The sequence below is a fragment of the Sorex fumeus genome, unplaced genomic scaffold (assembly GCF_029834395.1).
Source record: "Sorex fumeus unplaced genomic scaffold, SorFum_2.1 ptg000024l, whole genome shotgun sequence".
In the NCBI taxonomy this organism is placed as follows: domain Eukaryota; kingdom Metazoa; phylum Chordata; class Mammalia; order Eulipotyphla; family Soricidae; genus Sorex; species Sorex fumeus.
The window spans coordinates 40053304-40080283 of NW_026606081.1; the positions used below are offsets into that span (position 1 = coordinate 40053304).

Here is a 26980-nt window from a genome sequence, read left to right on the forward strand (position 1 = left end):
TGATTAAGTGATTAAGTGATCATTGAAAGTACCAAATATACCATCTAAATACCATAAACTACTCGCCTGCCAATTAACATGTGGCTATCTCTGGCCAGCACAATGGGGCAGAAGCATATTCTCTGCCCAGTTATTAAAATACCTCCTTAGGACACCACATTGTTCTCCCTGCACCCTCCACCCCCATCCCACCCCCACCATCTGCCTTTAGGATGCAGTGAACTCAGTAGTGTATTTGGTCTCTGCAGGGGCTGATAGTTCCACAGAAAGGGAAAAACTTGACTCCCTTAAAGGGTGGCATGGGAGAGTATCCCTTCCTCACACCCTCAACCAATCCTCAGAGAAAAAGGGTCTCTGACACGTTTGTGGGTTGTGAAGTCCCAGAAATTTGGGGGTTATTTTTTAATTTTTTTATTTTTATTTATTGAATCACTGTGGGAAAGGTTACAAAGCTTTCAGGTTTAAGTCTTGGTCATGCAATCATCAAACATATTTCCCTTCACCAGTACTTATTTTTCACTGCCAAGAACCCCAAAACCCCCCCTCCCAACCCTCCCAATGCCTGTGAAGCAGATGAATTCTAGTTAACACTATCTACTTTGATTAGTTTCATTGTTTTGACAAAAGATGCACCATTATTATTTAGAGTTTATACTGGGGGTTATTTTTTAATCATTAATTTTCAGCCTATCCTAATTTATTTAAATCTTTTCCTCTGTCTTAAAAACTTCCAGATGTCCATCTTCTGGTTTTGGAGCACTTTTTCTATGGGCGCTGTTTTGATTCTTTTCTCTTTTTTCAGTGTCCTTCTTGTTAGATGAAGTTGTTTACTAAGCAATCAACTGACTGCATGGATATGCTTGTTTCACTAATGTCTCTTCTCAAATCCAGAACAGGAAAGTGATTGGTTCTTTATTACTTTGGCCTATTAGGCTAACCTAATACAATCCTGCAGGAACCTTTCCTTCCCCCTTTTTTCTAGTTTCAGAAACTCCATGAACCCTGTGATCGAAGGATGCACTTCCTCCTGACCACCATCATTACGTTTTAATGTTTTAAGGCAATGAATCAACACATTGAAGGGTGGGTAACCAAAGGATTTTGTTTCAGGAGTAAGATGATTAAATTTATCCTGAAAAAACAAACAAACAAACATTCTTGGGGCTGGAGAGATAACATAGCAGGCAGGGCATTTGCCTTGCATGTGGCCAACCCAGGTTTGATTCCCAGCGTCCCATATGGTCCCCTGAGCACCGCCAGGAGTAACTGCTGAGTGCAGAGCCACGAGTAACCCCTGTGCATTGCCAGGTGTCACCCAAACAGCAAAAAAAAAATCCTACTCAGGTTAGAAAGAACAGTTTTCATAAACAAGAGAACATAATTAAGAAGTCACAAGGGATCCTAAATCATTTCAGGGGGAAGGGAAATAAAAAGAAGTAACAGAGGTTGGAGTGATAGTACAGTGGGTAGGGTGCTTTCCTAGCAGGAGACCAATAAGGGTTCAATCCCTGGCATTCCGTTCATCCTGATCCCTCCAGGAGTGTTCCCTGAATGCAGAGTCAGGAGTAAGCCCCGAGTACTCCCAGGTGTGGCCCAAAATCAGAAAAGAAAAAGAAATTATCAGTGGTGATCTGGTCTAGACTTGTTAAATCAATCTTGACCAAAAATGTGGGAGAAACTTTGAAGGTATCTTAGAGGTTTCTTTATAAGGTATCAATGGCAAAATCAGAAATTAAAAGAGAAAATTAGTAGGGATGAAAAATAAAATCTTTGGGATCTGGGGCGATGTTATAGCGGATAGGGCGTTTGCCTTGCAGGCAACTGACACTGGTTCAATTCCCAGCTTCCCATATGGTTCCCCAAGCACCACCAGGAGGAATTCCTGCGTACAGAGCAAGGAATAATTCCTGAGCATTGCCAGGTGTGACCCAAAAAGCTAAAAAAAAAAAAAGAAAAAAAAGAGAAGAAAAACCTCTACAAAACGCTGTCTTTATACATCAGGCACCTCATATGATACCTGGAGCCCCGGCAGGTATAAACCCTGAGCTCAGATCCAGAAGCAAATCATGAGCATCTCAGGATACAGCCCAAAAACGAAGAGGGGGAAAAAAGGAAAGAAAAGAAATTCCCTCTTGTCTAATGCTTAGAAAAAATGTCTGCTAAAAGTTGAGATGTGGCAATTTCAGCGAGTCAAAACTTGTTATCAGTATCCACACAAAGATTAAAAACCAAGAGAGAGAAGAGCCAGAGAAATGGGATGGAAATTCAGGCACACACACTTTGCATACAGCTGACCCTGCAAATTGGGGGTCACCACGACTGCACCCTGTCATGTTTAGGGATCATGTGGTGCTGGAGATCCTCTAGTCATTGCCTCACCCTAAGTGTTCCCCTGAACAGCTGCAGCCCTTGAAGACCCTCAAATAGCCAAAACTGGCCAGGAAGCAAGATAGGTCCCTGAGTACCACTTGGGAGTACCCCAAAATAAATAGTAAAATAAAAATAAAAACAGAAATAAATAAAAAGAACTACAAAGGAATTCTAAGTGACAGGGTCTTTTAAGATAACGAAACTAGTGAACATGGCCAAGAATGAGGGACCTGAAAGGCAAACGGACCAAGAGCTTGGAAACCAAGGGATTAGAAACACTCCAAAAACACAGTTCAACCCATCCACTTACCTCACTCTTTTTAAATTTATATTCTTTATCTCTGGAAATTTGGTTCTTTTCTCCATTTTATTCCTCGTCTCACAGTTCTCTCTTTCATTCTTGCAATGTATCTCTGCAATACGTTTCTTTCACAGCCTGTCCTATTTCTTGCAAGGTTAATGAGCCAGATTTTGCAGTGCATTGGCCTGCTGGCCAATTGGTTCTCTCTCTCCTCCTCCCCTCCCCCTCTCTGTCTCTTTCTCTCTCTCAGTGAGTGTGTGTGTGTGTGTGTGTGTGTGTGTGTGTGTGTGTGTCTTTATGCATGTGTGTTCAACAAATGTCAAAGGCAACCCACACCTCTCCTGGGGAGCCACAAGAACCCAATGTTTTTTCAAAGCACAATGTGCAACCTGGAGGGTTCTTTGAAAAAAGATTTACATTTGCCTTTCAGATGCCTTGTGATCGCTTGCTTTTTAGATGCTTTCTTATGGGTATGAAACCACTTTAAACTCCTACTGTAAAGTTCTACTAGCCTCCTCCACTGCCAGTGATGGGAACTGAAGTGCAAACCAGCAGGAGAGCCAATTTATGCTGATTCCCTTCTTGGATGGCTGATGTGGAATACTTAGGGAGAGATTTCTCTTCATGGGGTTAGGTGAATGGGTTCATTGGAGTTCTCACCTTGAAAATGAAACCCTGTGGAAATCCTTTGAGATCCAAATTATTTGGATTTTTTTAATTTTTTAGATCCTCTGTCCCTTAGCCCCTGAGTTTGTTAATCTATTTCCAAATCTTTGAATGCAGAATAGAGATGGTACTTGGGGCTCTCTTACATTTGACCATAGCTGCTAAGTCAGCCCGAAGGGCAGTTTCATTCAATTTTGTTTAAATACTTAACTCCATCTGACTTAAGAATTCTTTATGAGCCTTTATTACCTATATACCATAAGAAATCTCATTATCCTGAAGGCATTTGGAAAGAGCTTAAAAATATTTTACCTGGCACATTCAGTTGTGCTTATCTACCCATCCTAGTATCTTCACTGCCATTGTTGCGTGGGTGATTTTATTTCCAAAAACATGTTGTTCCATTTGGAAAAATTACTATGCATATGAAAATCTAAAACAAATTGCCCAGTAATTGCTTACAGTTTCTTAAAATCATGTGTGCTGCCAGAGCATTTAAAGAATATGCTTTACAGGTTATTAATTTAACTACTTACAAGAGTCTGGAAAGCAAAACAAGCAGCCCAATTATTGAAACCATAATAGTTGAAGAATAATCAAAACATCCATATTTGGATCTCCTAACTCTCTTCACTGTCTTAAGCCTTATCCACATGAGCTCCATCTCCCATCTGGATTTTACAATTGCCTCCTGATTTTTTTTTTTCATTTCAATTATCTTCCTTGCTATACCAGACCCAGAAGCTTATTCAGATGGAAGTTGGGTCAAAGTAACCTTCTGTACCATCCGTAGCTTCTCATCTCGAAATTAAGCTGGTTGTCCCACTCTCTCAGTGACTGCTTTCTATTTAATCTTGTTTTTCCCCAAATAAGTAGGAATGGCTGGAGCGATAGCACAGCAGGTAGGGTGTTTGCCTTGCATGCGGCTGACCCAGGTTCGATTTCTCCATCCCTCTTGGAGAGCCCGGCAAGCTATCGAGAATATTCTGCCTGCACAGTAGAGCCTGGCAAACTCCCCATGGCATATTCGATATACCAAAAATAGTAACAAGTCTCACAATGGAGATGTTACTGGTGCCTGCTCGAGCAAATTGATGAACAACAGGAGGACAGTGCTACAGTGCTACAGTGCTCTTACCCAAGAGCTTTTATGCATGTGGTTCTCTCTGCATGAAGCTGCCTCCACTCAGATGGTATTTAGATTATCCCATTTCCCCTGGAAGTCTGTTCAAATCAAATCTTCTTTTGTGGTGGGGTGGGAGGTAGGGATAGGATACACCCTGCAGTACTCAGGGACTACTCTTGGCGCTGTGCTTAGGAGTGATCCCTGGTAGTGCTTGGAAACCATATACAGTACTTGGTATTCGAACGGAGTCTACAGGATGCCTGGCATTTGCCTTAACCCCTATTATATCTTTCTGGCTTCAGAAAGCATCTCTTATATAGACATTCTCATATTATTTTAAGCGGAAACTCTCCCTCACCCCTGTTCAGCATTCCAAATCCTATTTTTCTGCTTTCTTTTTCCCTATCAGCATTTATCTACTATTGCACTGTCTAAATAAATAAGCTAATATTTGTAAAATCTTAGAACTATTGCTTAGCACATAAGTTACCTACCAGATTGTTTGATAATAATATAGAATATTTACATACAGTGTAAATTGCCTGATTCCATTGGGACAGGAGTTTCTGGGCTTTTTATTTTATTTTCATATCTCATTATCTAGAACAAAGGCTAAAACAAGATACAATGCTTCAAAATGTGTTGAATAAATTGAAATATCTTTCTACGTACAATAAGTGATTATAGAAATGATTCAATTTGTTGAAGTCATTTTATATAGTTTGAGAAATAGAAGTCGTCCCATAAGATCAAGTCCTCTAAGGCCATCTCTCAAAAAATGAAATGTAATTAAAATTCAAATTTCAAACCTCTTTGCAATATGCCAAAGGTACATTTGTCCAAATGACAGTATATTTTGTGCTCTTCTGAAGACCAGCACTCTTGGCTTACATTTTCCTGGTGTGGATCTCCAGACCGCCTTTTAACTTAGAGCTGCACGCTCACATAAAGAGAAAATGCATTTGTTTGTTTTTCAGTTGCTAGAAAATAGGTAAAGACAAAATGTCCTTGTATCAGCAAGATATAGTAAAACAGAGTTGGAATATAATATTTGGAGTGAACAGATATTGACTCTGCGTCCAGCTTTTGAGTCCTGGATCATAAGCAATAATCTCCCCGCATCTCTCTCTCTGTAATTTTGTACCTCAGTTTATTTGCATGCAATTTTATTTGTCACCTGAAAAAATACATGAAAAGGCTTTCAACTAGGTATCATTACTAAAAACAAGTGCATCTTATTGATAACTAAGCAAAAAACACATATTCAGCAAGTGGTGTCAAGAACTTCTTCACATGCCTTTTATCTGAAAGAGTTTGTCTGAGATATGCAGAGAATAGTCTTTCCTTTGGCCTCTTTCTCCTGGTCTATACATCTTCACTTCTCTCCAGAGATCCTGGTTATTCAGCACTGCCCCCAGCAGTCAGTCTAGAGATCTAGAAAATGTGTGACCTAGAAAGTCCTTCCTTAATATGGGCACCTGACACCTTCAAAACAAATGAGCGTGTTTCGTGTTTCTTGGCAATACTGATACTCTCTTAAAATGTAACTTTTGATGCCACTGGGGCAGAATGGACAGAAGTTACGTCAACAGAAGAAAGAAGAATTCCCTACTCGCGCTCAACTTCCTTCCTACACTGATCCCCCAGGTATAATAATTCAAAGGGACATCGAGCTAAACTCTACATTCTAATTTCCCTTCCAGTGCTAACATTTTATGAAATGAAGGTAGGAAAGGCACCAAATGAAATATTCAAGTTCTCTGCAGTGTGGTGAAATGACATGAAAAAAAAATCTTCCAAACTGAAATTTGTCAGTGTATAACTGTCAGTGCTCTCTCAGAGTTTGTGCACGTACACCTCTGCATCAGTGAGCAGATGGGTAGTTCCAAATAGCCATCATTTTATTATCTAGGAATTATAGCATTGGTTTTGCTCAGATAAAAATGCAGAATATGGGTTCCTCCTTTCCCAGCCTTCAGATAAAGACAAAACCACCTGCCTGTAAAATATTTCCCCAAAGCATTTATATAGTATCATCTTTTAGGCTCTGTTCATTCAAAATTATTAAAGCTTGAGGAAGATAAAATGGATCCTATTCCTATACACATTATCAGGATATATAAAGACACTGAAACTCATAAAGATTGAGGGAAACTAAGATAAAAATTTCATGGCTGAGGGTGAGTGGGGGCAGAATGTAGCAAAAAGAAGGCTCCGCTACAGTATTTTTAATTTTTATTGATAGAACTCTGCTATACTGTTTGATTAGTTACCTAAGTGATTGGATTATTTTTTAAATAATAGGCCATGTCTAGAAATCATTTTGAATATTGTAAGAGTGATAACTATAATTGCATGCAAATTAAAAGAAACTAATCAGAAAGACAGATGCAGAGAGATTATCCTAAATAATCTAAGCATTAGAGCCTGGACAGCTGGGGAGTAGATATTTGCTCCTATCTAATCTTTATGTCCCAGTTATGTCAGAAGATTTCTTGCTGATAAAGGAACCTTCACCTTTATTTTCTAATAACTCTAAAATGAAGAATTATATTTGCTTCTTCTGTACATATATATAGTATATCCTCTATTACATGATGCTTCCAAACTTTTCTGTGCTTAAACATAGAATAAACATGAGAAACAGTGGAAAGATAAAATATAATTTCCCTCAAACTGAGCACAAACATTGAGCATCTCCTGGGTTCTGGGCATAGGGAGCGGCTGTGAGTTCAAGGAGAACCTAGTTATTGCCCTTGAAGAATTTGGCCTAATGGAGGGTGACAGACCATTGAATAAGCAATTCCAAAGCTGAATTCCCTATGTCATGACAGTGTACGGGGTGTCCTGAGAGGATATGGCAGGCGCTTCTCAACCAGCAAAAGGTGGGATCTGGAGAGAACCCAAGGTTTCTAATAGAATTGATATTTAAATTGAAAAATAATGAAGAGTTAGGAGTTTGGTCAGAGGGAATTAGTGCCAAAACTAAGTGAGTGTTTCAAGTGAGAGAATTATTGGCCTGAGACCTAGAAGTGAGCTAGAACTTGGCCTCTTCTAGAAAAATAAGAGAGGTTAAGATAGCTATATTTTTAATGGGAAAAGAGGAGACCTTGGACCCAACTCTAAAGCTGCATGTGGAGACAAGCTCACAATGAACTCGAATTTGGGTTTTAAATTGTCACATTGCAGTGATAGCTAGAAATGATCATTCTGAATAATAACTGAGTGCTGAAAGTAGGTAAAGGAATAAACATGATAACCTTTCAGTGCCTGTATTGCAAACTATAGTGCCCAAAAGGAAAGAGAGAAAAAGAGAGCAAGAGCGAGAGAGATAGTGAGAGAGAGAGAGAGAGAGAGTGAGACAGAGAGAGAGAGAGAAAGAGAGAGAGAGAATAAAAATGCCTGCCGCAGAGGCAGGCTGTGGGGGAGGGGTGTTGGGAAGGAAACTGGGGGTTGGTGGGAAATATACATTGGTGAAGGGAAGGGTGTTGGAACAGTGTATGCCTGAAACCAAATCATGAACATCTTTGTAACTGTGTATCTCATCATGATTCAGTAAAAATAAATTAGGACATCATATATATATATATATATATATAAATAGACATCAAAAAATATACTGTCTTGGGACTGGAGCAATAGCACAGCAGGTAGGGAGTTTGCCTTGCACGCGGCCAACCCGGGTTCAATTCCCAGCATCCCATATGGTCCCCTGAGCACCGCCAGGGCTAATTCCTGAGTGCAGAGCCAGGAGTAACCCCTGTGCATTGCTGGGTGTGACCCAAAAAGAAAAAATAAATAAATAATAAAATAAAATATATATACTGTCACACTGTAACAAAGGAAATCAAATTTAAATACATTTAATTGCATTTAAGTTCTTCCTGGGCGGGAACAATAGCACAGCGGGTAGGACGTTTGCCTTGCATGAGACCAACCTGGCCGACCCAGGTTCTATTCCTCCGCCCCTCTTGAAGAGCCCGGCAAGCGACCGAGAGTATCTCACCCACACGACAAAGCCTGCAAGCTACCCGTGACATATTTGATATGCCAAACACAGTAACAAGTGTCACAGTGGAGGCATTACTGGGCCCACTTGAGCAAATCGATGAACAACGGGAGGACAGTAACAGTGAAGTTCTTTCTATAAAAGGTTTTCATTTTTAAAATGAAAGGTTTACCTTAGTTTCCCTCAATCTCTACAAGTTTTAGTATCTTTATATATCTTGATAATGTGAATAGAAATAAATCATTTTTTCTTCCCCCAATTTGGAGACATTTGGACTTAATTCTAAGAGTGGTAAGAGACAACAATGTATCTTGATCGTCTCTGACATGATGGTTAAGTCAGAAGAGCACTTCTGAATTATGGGGGTCTGAAAATAGTACTGAATTATGGAGAGGTAGTGTCCTATAGTGTTAAATCGAAGAAGGCTTTTAAATAAGCATTTCTACTTTCAAAACACCATAGGAGACCATTAACCTCATCAAATGGAAGCCCCGGTGACAACAGTCTTTTATTCCAGATGAGTACAACTCAGGAATTATTCACCTCTTAAGCTTGTGATAGAAATAGTAATCCATGTCAGAGGAAAAAAAATACAAAGGCACAATATGACTTTGTCATATTCTGCACAGGAGTACAAATTTACAAGTCTCAAGCATACATTAACATCACAGGACAACCTTAGAATTTCAGTATTGAAAGGGATGTTAAAAATCATTTGGTCCAACTCCATTTTCCATATGAAAACAGTCTAGAGACTTTTTTGGCAAGATAATAAAAAATGAGCAGTTGTTTAAAATCTGGATACAGGGCCAGAGAGATAGGACAGTGGAAAGGGCTCTTGTCTTGTACACAGCTACCTGGGTTCAGTCCACAGCACCTCATAGGGGCCCCCAAGCCTGGTGAGGAATGATCCCTGAGTGCAGAGTCAGGAGGAAGGCCTTGGCCCCAACTGTGTGTGATCCAACTTCTGCCCAACCCCAAATATATAAATAAAAGAAATAAAATCTGAATTCACTTTTAAAGACCTCAGCATGTCATCATGGTAACGGAACTTGATCACTTGATCACTTGACTTCCCATTAATCATTGATTTGCTCGAGTGGGCGCCAGTAACGTCTCCATCTGTCCCAGTCACGTGCTAGTGTAGCCCAATGGCGTCTGTTCGTTCTAGGAAGAAATAGCTAAGAGGACAAAGAACCTCCGGCTCCGGGCACATTTCTTTGATTCCACTGTTCTTCCTGTACTAACATAACGCCTCAGAGACCTGGGACCTATGCAAACAGGATGAGAACGCTATTTGAGTCTCCCAAAGAGGAATTGAAAGAGCTCTGCTTGGTAACGGAACTACTAGGTACAACACATGAAAATAGTATTTTGACCAGACATTGGCTGCACAATGCTATTAAGCTTCCAAGGGTCCCTGCCTCCTAGTAGTTACACACTTGTGTAGACCACCTCTGTCTCTCTCTCTCTTTCTCTCTCTGTCTCTCTCTCTGTCTCTCTCTCTCTCATACACACACACACACACACACACACACACACACTCATGTACACATTGTAGCAGGCTCTCATTCCCTCCTTCCCTCTGCACCTCAAGAGCCACCCCCTGAAGAGGTTCCTGAACTGAAGCTTCTGACCAGCAGCTAAGAACTGTGGTCTGGATGTTGGTTTTGCCACGTGAACTTGGAGCTAGACCCGTGATGAGCATCAGCTGACAGTCAAGCAATCACCTCAAGAGATACTGAAAGCCAGCACTAACCAGCTGAGCCACTCTGAATTCTTACCCCTCAGAATCTGTGCACAGTCAGAAGTGTGCCCAGTTTTAAAGTGCCAAAATTTGGCAGTGATGTGTTATAGAGTAAGACATCACTCAGAATCCCTACTTCAAAGTAATATATTCTTTGGTAATGTACTTTCCACAAATTCATGTTTTTAACACACTTAATTTAAAGTTTGTTGAAGTTTAAATTCAAATTTAAAGTTAATTTAAAATATCTAAGTTATAAAATCCATTCCAATTTTTTTTTTCTTTTTGGATCACACCCGGCAATGCACAGGGGTTACTCCTGGCTTTGCACTCAGGAATTAATCCTGGCAGTGCTTGGAGGACCATATGGGATGCTGGGAATTGAACATGGGTTGATCACGTGCAAGGCAAACGCCCTGCCCGCTGTACTATTGCTCCAGCCCCCATTCCAAATTTTAAAATACTACTGAATGGAGGGCCAGAGAGAGAGTACAGTGGGGTGTACTGTTTGATTCTGGTTTGATCTCCAGTACCACATATGATTGGTCCCCCTGCACTGCCAGGAGTGATCCTTAAGCGCAGGACCAGGAGTAAGCCCTGGGCATCACTGGGTATGGCTCCAAACTAAAAGATTAGTAATTTTAAAATAATACAACTGCTGTTTGGCTTTGAGAAGAAGTGATTCCAGAATTTTCAGAATAGAAATAGTCTATTCTTTATTTAACTTTATTTATTTAACTTTATTTAACTGGTCATTTGTGGATAACTATGTTGCTTGGTTATAATTTATTAGATCTTTATGATTGATTTTAATTTAATAAAAATATTGGCTATTATAAAGTTAAAATTGAAATTTTGTTATAGTTAGTAATTTTCCTTAGCTTCATATTGTCTTCATTTTAATATCGCATAATTTGAGTTTTTTTTAAGTGAGAAGAGAATCTTAGTAGGTACAAAAACCCTGAATTTAAATTAAAACTATGTTCTCTTCTTAGACTCAAGAAAGAGCTGGATAAAGGGTAAACAACAGCCGACCAGATGATGAGGAGAAATACATGTAAAATAATCACTTTTCTATAATTATATAAAGCCTCCAAAGTTTCAGCCATAGGAAACCCTCCAGGAAAAGAGAAACAGCAGTTAAAGTAATCCTGCTCCCTCTTCTAAATTTCATTTTCCTTTTATAGTCTCAACCCAATTATCCAGCCAGTGTTCTTTCAAATATTTATTGAACCCAACCCACCCACCAGACAATCTAGGGATACAATCATGAGTTGAATTGACAGTCAAGGTCTACCCTTGTGTACATTTTCGTGCTCGGTAGTGAAAAAAGAAAATCAAGCCCTTACAATGAAGTGAAAAGCTGTAAGTTAGAAGAAGTAGAGGGTTCAATGGAAATGCTAATAGAACCTCTCTGAGCAACATTGATGTGTTCCTGGAAATTGCGGACATTTAGGTGAAACAGTATAACGAAATCAGTTCTTCCAATATTATCACTTCTGTTCAGTGGGGACCCAGATATTTTTTCCCTCATCAAATTTATAAGGATGTTGTTTGAGGACCTGATCTGCTTATCACGGTATCTAGGTGGGGAGGGAGACTGGGGTGGAAAGAACAGACAAGGCGTAGAAGGGAAGGCCTTTTGTTGCGTTGTGATTTCACACACACAAAGGAAAAAAAAACATAAAACAAAACAAAAAGCAAAAACCTCCCTGTGCAAAGGTCTGAAGGCAAGGTGTTCACACTGCATGTGTCTCTGGCTACAGCCTAAAGGCGTGGCTGAGTGATATGAGATTCTTCAGATCTGAAAAGTGCCAAAGTGCCACCTCCCACCTAGATGGAGAGTGTTCTCTTAAAACTCAAACTGGAGAGATAATCCAGGGACACACTCCCATCAATATCAATACCAGTCACCACTTGGTTCCCACAAGCCACTGAGGATGACCCCAACCCACAGATCTGGGAGCAGCAACAGTAGATGTGCCCCCCCCAAAAGAGGCTCAAGTCAACCACAAAGGAAAAAACACATTATGATTTGTTGGGGGCAAGGGGGCGGGAAACCATGTAACAACAACAACAGCTAACAATGTGATGAGCAAACACAGGGGGCTGCATGGGACACCTGCAGTGAGAGCAAGCAAGGAGGCAGACAATGGTCAGATGCAGACTGCAGACATCCTCACAGTATGGGTCAGCAGAAAGGGTCTGGATACTTTGTGTGTATGTGTGCGTGTGTGTGTGTGTGTGTGGGGGGGGGTCGGTGAGGGGTGTGGTGGGGGGTGGGACACTGCTCCCTTGGGGTGCTCAGGGTCCCTGGGGGCCACTCTTGGGTGACTCTCAGCCCTCTGGTCTTGCTGGTTCATTGTACTCCTTCAGCCCTGCACTATCATGAGCAAACAGGCTCAGCCCAGCCCTAATGGGCACGGGAGCTATCTGACAACTTCCAGGGTACAGTGTGAGATGCTGCGGGAACCCTGAAGGGCTGTTTGCGGGGTGGGGGGATGATGGAATAAAACTCTGCCCTGCTTCCTGGCTCCCAGTGACTTCCACCCAAACCAGGAAACAGCGTTAGGCCCATGGGGGTGGGGCCTAGTAGGAATCTTGGACGGCTTGACTCAACTCTATTAATACTGCTCTGAGAGATGGTTCCAGCAACGCCTATTAATCGACTTGAGGTGGGGCCTCTCCACCCAGCCTAGGATTTTTTTTTTTGGTCTCCTTATCTGCTTATCACGGTATCTAGGTGGGGAGGGAGACTGGGGTGGAAAGAACAGACAAGGCGTAGAAGGGAAGGCCTTTTGTTGCGTTGTGATTTCACACACACAAAGGAAAAAAAAACATAAAACAAAACAAAAATCCCCAGTGTCTTCGTAAATAAGGGTAGGCTTTTAAAGACAATTTAGGGCTCTGTCTCCATTGCCACCCCTTTCTATGGGTTGATCATTAAACCATTATGGTGTATCTAACTTGGTGAGAGTCCCAGGGCACGACCCTTTAAACTGTACCACTGGAACAGGTGTATTTCTTGGCATGGGATTCCTGTGGACACGGCCGATAGATGGGGCAGAATTTAAAAAGAGCAGAAATCTTTAGCCCCTGACCTTTTGTAGCCTGGCAGAGAGCATTTATTTATTTTCCAGGCCCAGAAGGCTAGTCCAGTGGGGCAAGTTTAGATGCAGTGGCATCTAACAATGTGATGAGCAGACACAGAATTCTGAAGAATTCTGAGTTCAGAAAGAGCTGCTCTGAACCCACAAACTGTCCCGCCAACCTCAGGCTGTGGCAAGACAAGTGAAAGGAAAAAAGACGAAGCATTTTTAAAAGCACTTGGCACTCACATTTTTTCCTCCACTCCTGTGACCTTGCTTCTGAGGCACCAGCTACCATCCTAGCTGGAGGTGTCTGGTCAGCCATCTACCAAGAGTGACTTCATCACCTGGCTGAGGACGGCCCTCTCTTCCCATCTACCATAACCCTCTGATCAGGATCTAGTCTCTCTCCTCTTCCTCCCCACTTCCTGCTACACAGTCTCTCCAACATTCGTTTCACTTAGATGGATCAGCTGCATCCCCCAGGCCGGCCGAGATGAGCTCCCTCATCTCTCTGGCCTTCATATTCACAGACGAGTTCAGGGCCTCCATCATGCCTTTGGACGACACTGGGGAGGTGAGGATTGTGATCCGTTAGGCGGCCGAGAGGCCGAGGTTCAAAGAGATCCAGTAATTGAACCTACCCTAAGCTTTGAGCCCAGATCCGCATTTTCTAAGCAGACTTCTGTGGATTCTACAGAGGTTGTCTCTCTGCAAATGTTGCCAAAGACACATGACTAGAGAGACATGGGTTTCACAGCCGTATACCCACTCATCCATTTCTAACTTTGTGTTCTTTCACACATACTTTAAGTTGTCTATGTGCGAAAGTAAAGAGGGAGTGTGGTGATGGCGGCAGCATTTTCTCAGAATGCCTTTTCCGCCCAGGAACTGTTCCAATCACCTTTCGTGCTATGTACCATTTGTAATTTACCTAGTGCCTAAATCAGGGATCCATAGTAAAAGTGAAACTGCTTTAATAGTAAAAACAAACAAACAAACTGTCTCTTCTGACAGTGAAAATGAAAGTCCAAATGGAAGGTTTTGTTATTCTTAGGCTGCTGGTCTTAAAGAAAATTATTTCCTCCTGTCTTCAGAGAAAGATCTCCTGAAGGTCACCTGTACCAAGCTAGGGTTTCTGTTCTAGGAACTTTGCAAAGGGGAACTTCCGGGGCTGATAAAAATGTGGAGCCAGACACTGATTTGTATTCAATACCTTAGTTCCCCTTCACCAGATTGTATGTTGGGACTTTAAGGAATTACTGTGCAATTATTCAATACAACCACAAATCCACTGCTATTTAGTCATCCATTGGGTGATATCCCCAACCCCCTCAGTAGATCACTTCAGGTATTTGGAGGAATTCTGAGATGACAGCATTACAAAATCCCCCCTCAACCCCCCCCCCCAAACAATGTAGTGTGCCTCCACAATGAGGCACCTGAAGTTAGTTTCATTCCATTTTTCACCTATGTTGATGATTCAAAGTCTCCACTTCTTTTTGAAAACTGTACACTAGGTCTTATCGTTTTCAAAGTTCCTTGAGATGAGTCAATATTAGGATGGAAAAGACCCACTTTCATCATTCTAAAATATGAGACATTATTGTTTTAACTTAGATTAGAATAAGGTGCACTGATAACTGAATTACGTATACTTAGCGATAGGGATAACTTTATTAAAAGATATGGGCACAAAACTTATTTACTCAGGGCAGGGCATTTGATTAAACGTTTGTCCATAGACTTGCCTGAATAATTTTGGGGGGGGGGGGAGACAGGGGAAGGGGGCGTTTGAGAAACAAAAATCAAGTGTCAAAAAAAAAAACAAGTCTGAAGGAGGCCATGAGGGTAGAGGGCAGTTTTTAAATCACCGCCCCCAACCCCAGTTCCAGAATCCTTGGCCTCCTCGCAGAAAACGGATCCGCCCACAGAGAAGGCTGCAACCGTTTATTAGCCCAGAAGCTGGGCTCTCTTCTAATTAGCCGCGGAGAAAGTGAAATCCGGACTTTCCAAGGGGGCTCCTCCGCCCGGTGATCTGTGCATCTCACCTGGCCTTTCAGTTACAAATCCAGCTCCTCCGGGAGCCGTGTGAAAAAGCAAGAACAATCAATAAGAGAGAAAAAGAAAATTCCTCCCTGCTATAAATCAGCCACGTGGAGCTGCTGCGGCTGCAGCATCTGGAGACCCGACTTCCTGGTTTGCTTCCTGCAAGCCTGGGCGGGGGAGCTGAGGGTGTGCAAAAGGGACCGAGGTGGGGGGTACTTGCAGCGGTGGGCGGGGGGTAGGAGGGGATAGAAACGCCGGCAGTGCTCGGGCTGGCTCAGGAGCCACCCCCCCCCCCCCGCCCCCCGTGCCCCAGGCCAAGTTTGAGCCACGGGAGACTCTCGGGGGTGGCGGGGCCGAGCCGAGGGGACCGACCTGGCAAAGTGTTAAGTTAGTTTTTTTTTTTTTTATTGGGGGGGTGGTGTAAAGGGCACAGAGGAGCAGGCAGGGGTGCAGAGAGCCGAGGGGACCGCGGCCCCGGGCCGGAGGCGGGCAGGGCGAGGGAGGGGTGCGGGAGGAGGGGGCGGCGGGAGGGGCGCAGGGCAGGGTCGCGGGGAGTTCCGGAGCGGGCGGGGTGGGGGAGGGCGGCGGCGAGCGGGCGCGGGGAGGGAGGGAGGAGGCCGCGCGGCGGCGGCGGCTGCGCCGGGCTCCGGGTCGCTGTGGGCGCCGCGGGAAGATGCGGCTGAAGCTCGGCTTCCTGGTGCGCAGTTTGCTGCTGCTGGGCGGCTTCCTGGGGCTGCTGGTGCTCTGGTCGTCGCTGTCGCTGCGGCCCGACGAGCCGAGCCCGCGGAGCCGGATGAGGGTGAGTGACCCGCCCGGCGCCCCCCGGCAACTTGTGCGGGTGTCGGGCGCGGACGGGGCGGAGGGGGGGCCGCGGCCGCTCCGCAGGTGGCGCGGGTGCAGATCCTGCCGGCCGGGGGCGCCGGACCCCCCAAGCCCCCCCGGGTGTGGGGGACCCCCAGCCGGCGCCCGGCCCGCCCCCTCGCCGCGCTTGGACCCCCGCGCCGCGGCCGCCGGCCGAGCTCCGCGCCCCGACTGGCCGGGCGGAGCGGGGCGCGGCGCGGGGGGGTCCCCCGGGCTGGGGGGCGCGGGGCCGGCGGGGGGGAATCGGGGGCGGCTCCTCGGCGGCGGCGGCGGCGGCGACCCCCGGGGGCGGCGGGCCGGGTCCGGGCTGCGGCCTGCGGCGCGGGCAGGCCCGGGAGGCGCCGAGATGCCGCCGGACCCCCCCGGGCGCCCCGCGCAGGCCCCTCGGCGGCCCCCGGGCACCGGCGCGGCCCCGCCTCCGGCTCGGCCGGGGAAGGAAGCGCCGCCCCACGCTCGGCTTGCCGGCCCCGGAGTCGGGGTGCGGGGGGGCGGCCGAGGCCTGGCCCCGGCCCAGGAGGCGGGCGGGGGTCGGGGCTGGGGAGCCGCGCCCCACTCCGCCTGCCGCTCGTGGGGGGAGCCCCGCAACCCCGGGGCTGCGGCACGGCTGCTCGGGCCGGGAAACTAACTTGTGCTGCCGCCCCGGGCTCCGAGCGACGCCCAGGGGCGGGCACGGCGTGGGGGAAGGACCCCCCTCCCTACTCGGGGGGCAGCGGTGACAGCCTTCGGGGGGCTTCTTGGAACGATTCCGAGCCGCCCCCCGGAAAAGGGGTACCCCCCACACTCTGGGCACCGTGGCGGCGTCACGGGCCCAGCGGGTGGGCGGGTGAGCGAGCCTCCCCCCACCCCGCGCTCCAGCTGCTGCACCCCGCCCCCAGCTCCGGGGCTCGACCCGGCCCCCGGGTCAGCCGCCCCGGGTGCAGGGGAGTCACAGGGAGCCCTCAGATCGGGGTGGGAGGCGCCTTCTGCACGGAAACCCTCGGCGCGGCATCTGCGTGATCTCTCCTCCCCTGTGGACTTGCAAAGTTTGGCGTCTGGAAGTTGGGCGAGGTTTGCTCGCAGCATCTCTCCCGTCGCCTCCCGTTGGGTGCTCGCCTCGCGGCCGGCGACGTTGGCCTAAGACTTCAGACCAGGTGCATTGGGATCCTGTCCTGCCGCTGGCTGGACGCTCCTCTTAACCAGCCACCGATTTGGAAAGCGCCATGGTCCTTCTGCTTTTGGTGGAGTTGGGATTTGACGTCCCTCGGCTCTCGGTGATGGGGGGACCTGTGCCTGGTGTTTGCCTTCCTAGTGATCCTTTGCCTTCGTGTGCTAGCTACTGGTGTGTTCCATACACCGTGCGCGGACAGCTAGCAATTCACAAATTCCATTTTCTGAAAGAGAAATGGAAGGAAAGACTGGGCAAAAATTGCCGCTCCCAGAATGCCCGGTGGTTGAAACAGGTCCTTTAAAAAGGTGATAGAACATCCATTCATTATCCCACTTCTCCCCCCACCCCTACCCCCATCGCTTTTGAAATATTTGACTAGTGCTGATATGTACCAAGGCCTAGAGATAGCTTGGTCACCTGTAAGTACAAACCTCGTGTTCATGTGACACTGTCTTGATTCCTCCACTTCTCGTTAGTTTGTCAGTGGATCTAGTGGCATTTCATCTGCCAAACACTAAAACTGACATTCCAAGATTTTCTAACATAATACCAAAAGAAATGTTTGGATACCCGGCCACCCTTAGCTCTGTGACAAAGAGTAACTAAGCAGTTTAGGGCATAGCTTATCAATCCTATGTGCACAGATGGGAACTGTTGACTTTAATAAAACCCCCCCTGAGTTTCTGAGGTGCCACACTTGAAGGATGGCTCCGTGAAAGAAGATTCTTCTGGCCAGGACTGATTAACTCCAGAGGACCCCTTTCCCTTTTGGTTCTTTTGCCGATGATTGCAGATAGTAGTACCAGTCCTCACCCCTGCTTGGCTCTGAATGCAGACCTTCACAGGACCCTTGGTCCCAGAATGGCGTCAGATGGGTTAGAATAATCCAGCTTAGCAAATAAAGGTTCTGCCTCCACCATGGCAAACTGAACTATATTCCTGGTTCCACTCTGTGGCCACCTGTCCCTTCTTATCTTGTACGTTGAAGTTTCCAGATAGGAAAGCTTTACAAGGTGATTTTTTTTTTTAAACCTGGATTGCTTCCATGTTTAAGCTGTGTGCAACTGTGAAAGATTTCAGTGCAAAATCACATTCCCCATCAGCAAAACTAATATGGTGTCTGGTCTCCTGCTTTCTCTGAGGCAAAAAAATAAAGAAAGGAAAGAGGGAAAGGAAGAGAGAGCGAGAGAAAGGAAGGAAAGAAAAAGAAAGAGGGAGGAAGGAAGGAAGGAAGGAAGGAAGTCTTACTGTTCAGTCATATGCTGCATTTGATCTGCTTTATTTCCTCAACATTTTTGAGCAGTTTCTATATGTGGTGATTGTTAGAGAAACACTCCTTACCCCCAACCCCATGGGTCTGGGAGTCTAGTGAAAAAACAGCCCCATTCCCTCCTCCCACCCCCCCCCCCCACAAAAAAAGAGGGTTGCTCTTTGAGCCCATGTTCTCTCTCAAACACATATCTCACTTGCTTGTCTCTGGTTTCTTGCTTGCTGGTTTCCACTCCGGAGAACCTATGTTCTCTCTCTCCCAAATATGCATTTCTCTTTCTCTCTCCTCACATCTTTCTAAATAAGTTTCAGTAAAAACTACCGTGCTTCTCAGTCCTTCTCTCCCTTCCTCTCCCCCCACCACACACACAGCATACCAATCAAGGTTCTACAAATCCATAAATAGAAAATGTGCTATTTGCTGTGGAGAAAAATAGTAGGGAGTAAAGAAAAGGAAGAGCTTGGCCACAGTTGCCCTACCTGAAATGACTGACATTGAACTCTCAGACTCTGAAGGGAAGTAATTGTTGATCTGGGCTTGGGACGGGGCACTCCTGGGCTGGAGAAGCATATGCCAAGGCCCTGGGTATCTTGGTCACCTGAAGAAAACCAAGAGTGGTAGAAGCAGAATGGTCCTGCAAAGGTGGCGAGGGATCTTGTGGAGCATGCCAAGGTCTTTGATCAGTGAGAAGCCACTCGAGGATTTTTAAGGCTTGAGAGAGGTCAGATCAGATTTGCTTTGAAAAGACCACTTCTTGGAGCAGGGCTTAAAGATTTTCTACTCTTGACCCCTTTTGACCAAAGAAAATTTTATGTAATCAGGGAATATGGTGTATGAAATAGGTATACAACTTAAATATTTTAAATATTTTACTGATGATCAGAAAACATTTATTTTAAAAGATTTTTTTTTAACGTATGGGATTATATGGCATCGTGAACCACAGTTTTCAGAAGCTAGAATTTAAAGCAGGAGTAGATGAGAGTCCTGTTGGAGCTTATGAATAGTTCAGATGTGATATGTTGGATTACTGTGGAGGGAAAGTAGGGAAAAATGTTAAAGGATTCAAGAGCTAATAAAGACTTAAAAGGCTTCCGGACTAGGTGAGTGGATGAGGGGCAAAGGAGAATGTGTTAGGAGTTTTAGAAGATTTAGGAGTTGGGAGTTTTGGCAGATTCTTATAGGGATACATGGTTGGTAGTTCTGAAGACAGAATTTATATATCACGTTGTACTTTAGGATCATGGGAAGTCTTTTTTTTTTAAGGCCCTATCCACAGGATGTGATTAGGTCAGCATTTATCGAGACCATCTGTTTAGCACTTGGAAACTGTAGAAAGTTCTGATGGTTAAATAAATGATAGTATCTCTCAAATCCCTGGTCTTAGCCTTGAGTGTTTAAAGTTAAACCAGTAGTCTCTGAAAATAAAAATCTAATGGGAATGTTGAAAGCTCTGCGTGCCCGTTTCAATCCGTTCCCGAGTGGCGAGGCGCTGCCTATAAACTGATGATTCTTCATGTGTGCACGTGCTGCCTTGGTCAGACCACTGAATGCCTTGGTAGATTCCGGGCATACATTGCAGGATCAGCTCAAGAACCACGCCTGAACAGAGATATTTTACCAGGCAAATAAGCTAAGACCAGCCAACAGGAAAGTCACTTAAATGAGGCCAAAGGACTGAATTGATTACCCAGTGAGAATCAAGGTCCACTTTACCAAAACCATTTGGTGGCTGTAGTGATTGGTTGTAACCTGGACAGTTCTGCCTGTGACCATGAGGTTTTATTTCAAGTGAAGTTCCAGATGCACTCCTAGGGATGAAGCTTTCACTTAGCGGGAAAAAACAAAACATCAGTAGTTTAAGGTTCCATTGCAGCACCAGGGATTGAACCCGGGGCCTCACATACTCAAGGTGCTATACCTCTGGGCTGCCTGATGCTTCCAGTGGCTGCACTTGTCCTGGTTCCCTAGACTGAGTGCTGCAGTATTGCTGTTCTCTTCTGCTGTCCACCCCTCCCTCTCATCCATCCTTCTCCAGGTTCAAGAAATGTGGGCTCTCTAGAATCCTTGTGCATCCTTAAAGGACAACCAGGAGCTTTCACGTCTCTTCACGGTGATTGTAATTCATTGACTGAGTCTGGGACCGGAGGGATGGGGATTCACGTTTAATGCTCGTGGAGTATCTGCCAAGGCCCAAACCCTTTTATTTATGTCCTTCAGAGAGGGCAGGGTACCCTGGAAATGTGGACATTCCTCATCCTGGCTGTGAATCCGGCCTTAATGTCAATGGATGCTTGGAAATGGCCACCTGAAGCACAGTGACAGGTACAGAAAGCAGTTTCACCAGAGGCCAGTGGCTGCATCACAGAAACAGCCTCAGACTTGTAAATAAAGATCCGAAACACTTTTGATATTTCAAACTCTCTTATCATCTGTTCATTTCCCACCTCGCGTCCGCTGGTTCAGGGATGTGGGTGACAGGGCCCATCCCAGCAGCGCAGCACCAGACGGAGATGCAGCCCTGGACATGCACACTGCCCTCTCACCACGGGGATATGGAGGAAATGGGAGTAGCTAGAGAAAAGTCCTTCCAGATAGTAGCAGGTGGAAACAGGGGGCAACAGCAAATTTCACACAGAAAAGTAGCCAAGCCCAGAATTTGGTGGTCCCCCCGCCCCTTCAATGTTATAACTGAACTACATTGAACAAAAGATGTTTTTGGAAGTGTTCCCTGCCCAGCAGTGGTTGAAGGTTGGGCATCAGTTTTGTTCCCACCAGAACCTCCCTAGGAACCCACAAAAGGCCCTGCTGGAGAGAATGCAGAAAGTGAAGGTCCCTGCTCTCCAGGGAGCACATCCTCCTTCCGAAAGATGCAGCAACTCTGGGGCCCTGCGGTCCGTCCCGCGTCCTCACTCTATCTGCAGCATCGCAAAAAGAGAACTCCTCCAAGACTGTATTTTGCTAAGAATCAAACCAGTAGGTGAGAACCGCCGTTCAGGGAGTGCAGAAGGGAGAATTGCTGAGCAACATTCGGAAAACTATTTTGTGTCACAGGCTGCCACAGGGAATGGTAGATACGGGTTTCACTAGAAGCTATATCACGCCACATGTCCATAGGAACTTGGAGCTGGAGAGAGAAAAGAAAGGTAATGACTGAAAGTCAGAATTGGGCCATTTAGCAGTGATATTTATAAATTTAACTTTTGGGGGGAGCTAGTGTTCGTTAGCAAGATTTGAAAAGCTATTGAATGTAGGAAAACAACTGATTATTGAATGGCAACCCAGACAATTCTTAGCTCATATTTGGAATTCTGACTGCTTTTTCTCAAAGAAGAAATGTACAATCTGTTGAGGATAAAGGCAGATTAATAATTTAAATCTTCCAGGATAAATTTGTGTACATAACAAAGCTATAATGGGCTCACTTGAAGCTAAGGCATTATTTTATGATTAGATTATGCTTGGGAGGTCGGAAGGTGAGAAGATGGAATATGTATTAACAATATATGTGAACAACCCCGTGTTTCCGGGTGGGACTCTAATGGGCAGCAGAAGAGTGAAGAGCTTTTGGGCATAATGAAGTTATTACTCGGGTCTTGACATCATAGCCACACCGTAGGTATTCTTACATCTCTAACAGCAGTTTTCTTTTGATGCACAAAGCGAGGCCTTTTTACAGCGCTTCCCAGCATCAAACCATCTGTTTACTCAAAATAATGCATTGGAATGTTTCTCCCCCTTGAGGTCCTTGTTTGGGCGCTGGAGGTGTGTGGACGGCAAGGGAACATACTCCAAGCACCTCCCCCAAATCAGACAACCCGTGTGCAAATGCAGTCATCATCCAAAAGGAGGATCCCGCACAGCTGAGCTGGAGATTTAGACAAGAGGGAAGAGTGTGACAGTTGCCTAGACGTGGCGTGTCAGGATAGAAAAGCAGAGAAGAATATTTTAGACTAAAGGAATATGGTGAGACTAGGACAAAGTCTGGCTTTCCTGATGAAGGTGGTGGGGTTCTGAGATTAGAAAAATCCATATGGGTCATGCTCTGAAGGAAATGAAGTGGTAAGCTATGGAACTGGGTTGGCATTTATTAATTCAGCAGATAGAGAAGATTTTAGGGAGCTTTTCAAGTGGAGTTGAGGTGAATATTGACATGCTTTTATCATCTGCTCTTGATTCACTCAAATACTTAAAATATTTTTGAGTGGCTGCTAAGTACTATTTATTGCTCTGGGCATGGGAGATTCTATAGAGTAGTAAATCATAAAATATAGATAATAGATAACCTAATTTGAATCTTTCATGTGTGCCAGGTAAGCATTCCACATGTATTGCATTAATTATCACAGTCACTCTTGAGTGCAAATTTGATCTACTGTCCACTATATAGGTAAGGCCAGAGTTCCAGAGAAGTGAACTCTTTGCCCTGGGCTGTTTTTCAGAGGTGGGACCTAGATTAGCTCTCAGGTGTTGTGACTTAGGTTTCTGATCTCTGACCCACCACAGCAGATTTTAACCACGTTGACAGGCTCCTAGAAACTCCACTGAGAGGTCACTTTGGAAGAGAATCTGAAATAGAGTTAACACTGAAGATAGCCCGGGTGGCTTGAAAGCTAAAGGGACCTGGGGACCAATTGCCGGGGGAAGGACAGAGCTGAAGCCTAAGGAATAATTTGAAGCCTCTCATGCGGTTCTGAGGGAAGAGTGTTCTGGGCAAAGCGCAGAGCCCCGGGGGCTACACTGGACCAGGACAGTTTGAGACGGGGAAGAAGGTGGACTTGGACGGAGTCCAGTGCTTCAGAAGCTCACTGATGCAGGCAGAACTCTGTTCTGCAAGCAGTCCATGGTCAGCTCACTCTCCAGTGAACAAAACAAGTTATCTTTCTTGCCCACAGGTTTGAGATCACAAATGACAATGCCCTGCCACAAAGGCAGGGTGGGGTGGGGGATGGGGGGGTGGGAGGGGTACTGGGATCAGTGGTGATGGAGGATGGGCAGTGGTGGAGGGATGGGTACTCGATCATTGTATAATTGAAACCCAAGCTCAAAATTTGTAAGTCTACAACTGTACCTCAAGGTGTCTCACTAATAAAAAAATAAATTGAAAAACAAAACAAAACGAAAAAACAAATGACAAAGACAGTGGATGAGGTCAGGGCTGCATTAAGCCAGCCCCCGGGGCTTGAGGGTTCACAGGGAAGAGCCTGTAATCTGTGCAGTAGGATGGGATGAGATAGTTCATCTGGTTGAGGCTGCAGTACACAGGATCAGGAGCATGGTGTGTGCAAAAGCACGAGCCAGTAGTCTGTAGACCCCCGGGACTGGGGGCGGGGACTGATGGGGGGAGATCCCACAGAGAAAGCTAGACTCTGAACCAGAGAGAGGGGATACTTCAAGCATTGCAGCTGGCCTTCTTAGGAATGGAGCAGGCTGGGTTTAACAGGGGAAAAGAGCACTAGATCTGGAGGACACCAGAGGCCTCAGTGAGGAGAAAAAAAAGCAAGAAAATGACTCCGAGGTAGGAAAGACTGTAGCCAAGTGACCCCATCTAGCATGGTGGGCCAGGGAAGGAAGGAGGCTGGTGTCACTGGAAGGAGTAGAACTGTCTGACGTGGTGGTTCCCGCACTCTCGACAGGCTGCAGAATCCCCTCGGGGCTGCGTTGAAACAGATTACTCGGCCTCCTGCCCAGAATTCCTGAAGCACTTGGGCTGGGTCTGGCAGAAGGAAGCAGCGTGTGAGACTTTTTCCCAGGTGCTGCTGATGCTGCGGGTGCAGGTTTCACACTCTGAGATGCCGGGGGTGGTGGGGGGGGGGGGGGGGAGGGGTGTGGGAACTGCAGGAATAAGAATTAATTTGTCCTGCATATGGCACCTACAGCCCCCACACCAGTCAACTGCTGGTGTCCACCAGGTAGCTGGTGCTCAGAATAGAAACCAGCAGTGCCATCAAGAATGCCACGTCACTGGCTGGAACCTGAGGACTGAAGCTCCGGGTAGCAGATAGGTAGATTCAGGTTGCTGGTGGAGGTGGAGGAGAAAAATCATGCAGGGAAAAAGAAACATGGAAACTCTCCTCTGTTAGGTGCTGGGGGAAGGAGAGATGAGGAAGGCACAAGCGTGACGTGGAGAATATCGTGCTGTTGAAAACACGGGCCAGGACGATGGCTTCGGCATTTTCAGAGGCTCAATACTTGAGCAGCAGTCATGGAGAATGGGTCTAAGAGATAGCTCAAGAGGTTGGAGTGGGTGCTCTGTGTACAGGAGATCCAAGTTCAGTTCCTGGTGCCACACACAAGAACCGTTGGAAGTGACCCCAAAAGTAGAAGGCAAAGTAGCCATTGAATCTTGCTGAACAATAGCAAAAACCCATGGCCCCTGAATAATACCCAAACCAACGAGCTGTTGAGACTTAAGGATCCAGCAAATGGCTACGGCAGCAAATTCACCTGATGCCTAGAGTAACCAGTAGTCATGGGCCACTCTGGGGAGTCTCCAGTTGCATCTTCTTACCTGTCAGTATGACCAAGGAAAACCGGCCCCGAGGACCTAAACATAACCTTCAGGAGCTAGACATATCCTGCATTTCAGGGAAAATACAAATAGAAGAGAGATGCTATTAGAAAACCAGGGCCATCACAGAGACACTTAATGTGTTCAGCTGTATCTGCTCTGCCTTGATCAGCCACGTGCCTCTGATGTTCACACCTCCACTATGTGTGTAAACATGTATGCACACATATTCATAGCCACTATATGTGGACACATGCATGTACATATATCCACAGACAATACAGAATGTCACTGGGAGCTATTTAGACCCGCCACGGAAAGCAAAATGGCATGTCAAGAAATCTGCTTTACCTTAGGGTTTGGTGTACACAGAAGCTAAGTCCTGTGATATGTTTCTGGTGACAAAACATCAACCAAACTTTTAAAGAGCCAAAGCACTTTTTCAGTGGCAATGAATGCTTTGCATTTGTTTGTTTTCTAATCTACTAATTCCAGTTTTAGGTCCTGGGTGGATGAAGTTTATCCCAGCAGATCTGGATATAAAGCACTCACCAACCCCTGGAGAACATACCTTTCCATCCCCTGAAAAGTGCATCTCTCTCTTCTCTCTCTTTCTTTCTCTTTCTCTCTCACTCTTTCTCACTCTCGCTCTCACACGCATATACACAGTGAAACTTAACTTTCTTTTTTAAACACATTAATTTGGCAGGTGTGTGTTTAAAGGGGAAAAACAGAGGAGCAAAACTCTAAGCTCAGCATTTCAAGAATGTTCATTTTTAAAACGAGGCCTCGGGTTCATTCTGGTTCAGTCAGCGATCCCAGAAGCAACACCAAGACAGCCCAAACAATAGTTACGCAGAGTTCTGTCTCCTTTTGGAAAGGAATGAACTCGCTCTGGGTTACTGCATTTTCTGAGGATCCTGAGTGTTTCAAAAATGAGGGATGTTCTCATTTCTGTTCCATTATAAATTCCCTCCTGGGCTCCCCGGCCTTCATAGCATTTTTAAGTGTTGCTCCTGAGAAGCATTTAAATATGCCAACGGGGAGACCTGATTCAGTTCACTGAGTGTAAGAACTGGTACACTGAAACTTGAGGAAAAAATTAACTTTGCATTATCTAATTAGGTTTATGGAATTGCTGCCGAGCCGCCCGGTTTCCCAAATCTAGACGGTACAATTAACTGCAGTATTATATCAATACCAACTAGTCTGCTAATGGCTTCCAAGCAAAGCAATTGGAATTTGTTATTACCGTGGATATTTTAAACTGGATGAATTAAAATTAAATCACATACTATTGGGAGCAGTTATATATGAGAATCGAGTAGGTGACCTAATCATTGTTTGTAATCTTTAATCTTTTATTGAGTCCCTGGATTTAAGAGTACATTTTGGGCCTCAAGAGGTATGCAGCTTGCTTCAAGAATAAACTTACATGCTTAATGATTATCTGGCTTAAACATAATTTTAGCATTTGTGGTACTTTATAAGATGCAAAGGCTTAGTATTAGTGCTTCAGTATTATAAGGGTATAACAGCGATGTATTGATTTCTAGTCGTGTGTCCGTACAACTATCTGAAGACTTGGTATTAGTTAAAGAGGAAATATGTCCTAAAATAAAGTTTGGTAAGAAATTGCCCAAACTTTGTGATTGTCATCACTCTTCAAACTGATGGGTGTGCCAGCATTTTCTCTTAAGGAAACTGAAATTATCCTTTGACTTGTGCTTTTCCTTTTAATAAAACACTCAGAACATGGAGATAAGATGTTCTCTTTAATGTGCACAAGTTTTGAGGTAGCTTTTACCAATCTTGTGAATGCCTAACTCCTCCT

General features: G+C 45.3%; 1 protein-coding gene across 2 annotated transcripts in view; it reads left to right on the plus strand.

Moving 5' to 3' along the window:
* The first annotated feature begins 15858 nt into the window (after positions 1 to 15858).
* The window catches only part of GALNT7 (polypeptide N-acetylgalactosaminyltransferase 7), a 135394-nt gene continuing 124272 nt past the window's right edge, over positions 15859 to 26980 (plus strand). For both annotated transcript variants that reach the window (XM_056113871.1, XM_056113870.1), the window contains exon 1: positions 15859 to 16156. In XM_056113871.1, coding sequence (XP_055969846.1) covers positions 16031 to 16156 — 126 coding nt within the window. In that variant the 5' untranslated portion in view covers positions 15859 to 16030. The remainder of the gene's footprint in view (positions 16157 to 26980) is intronic.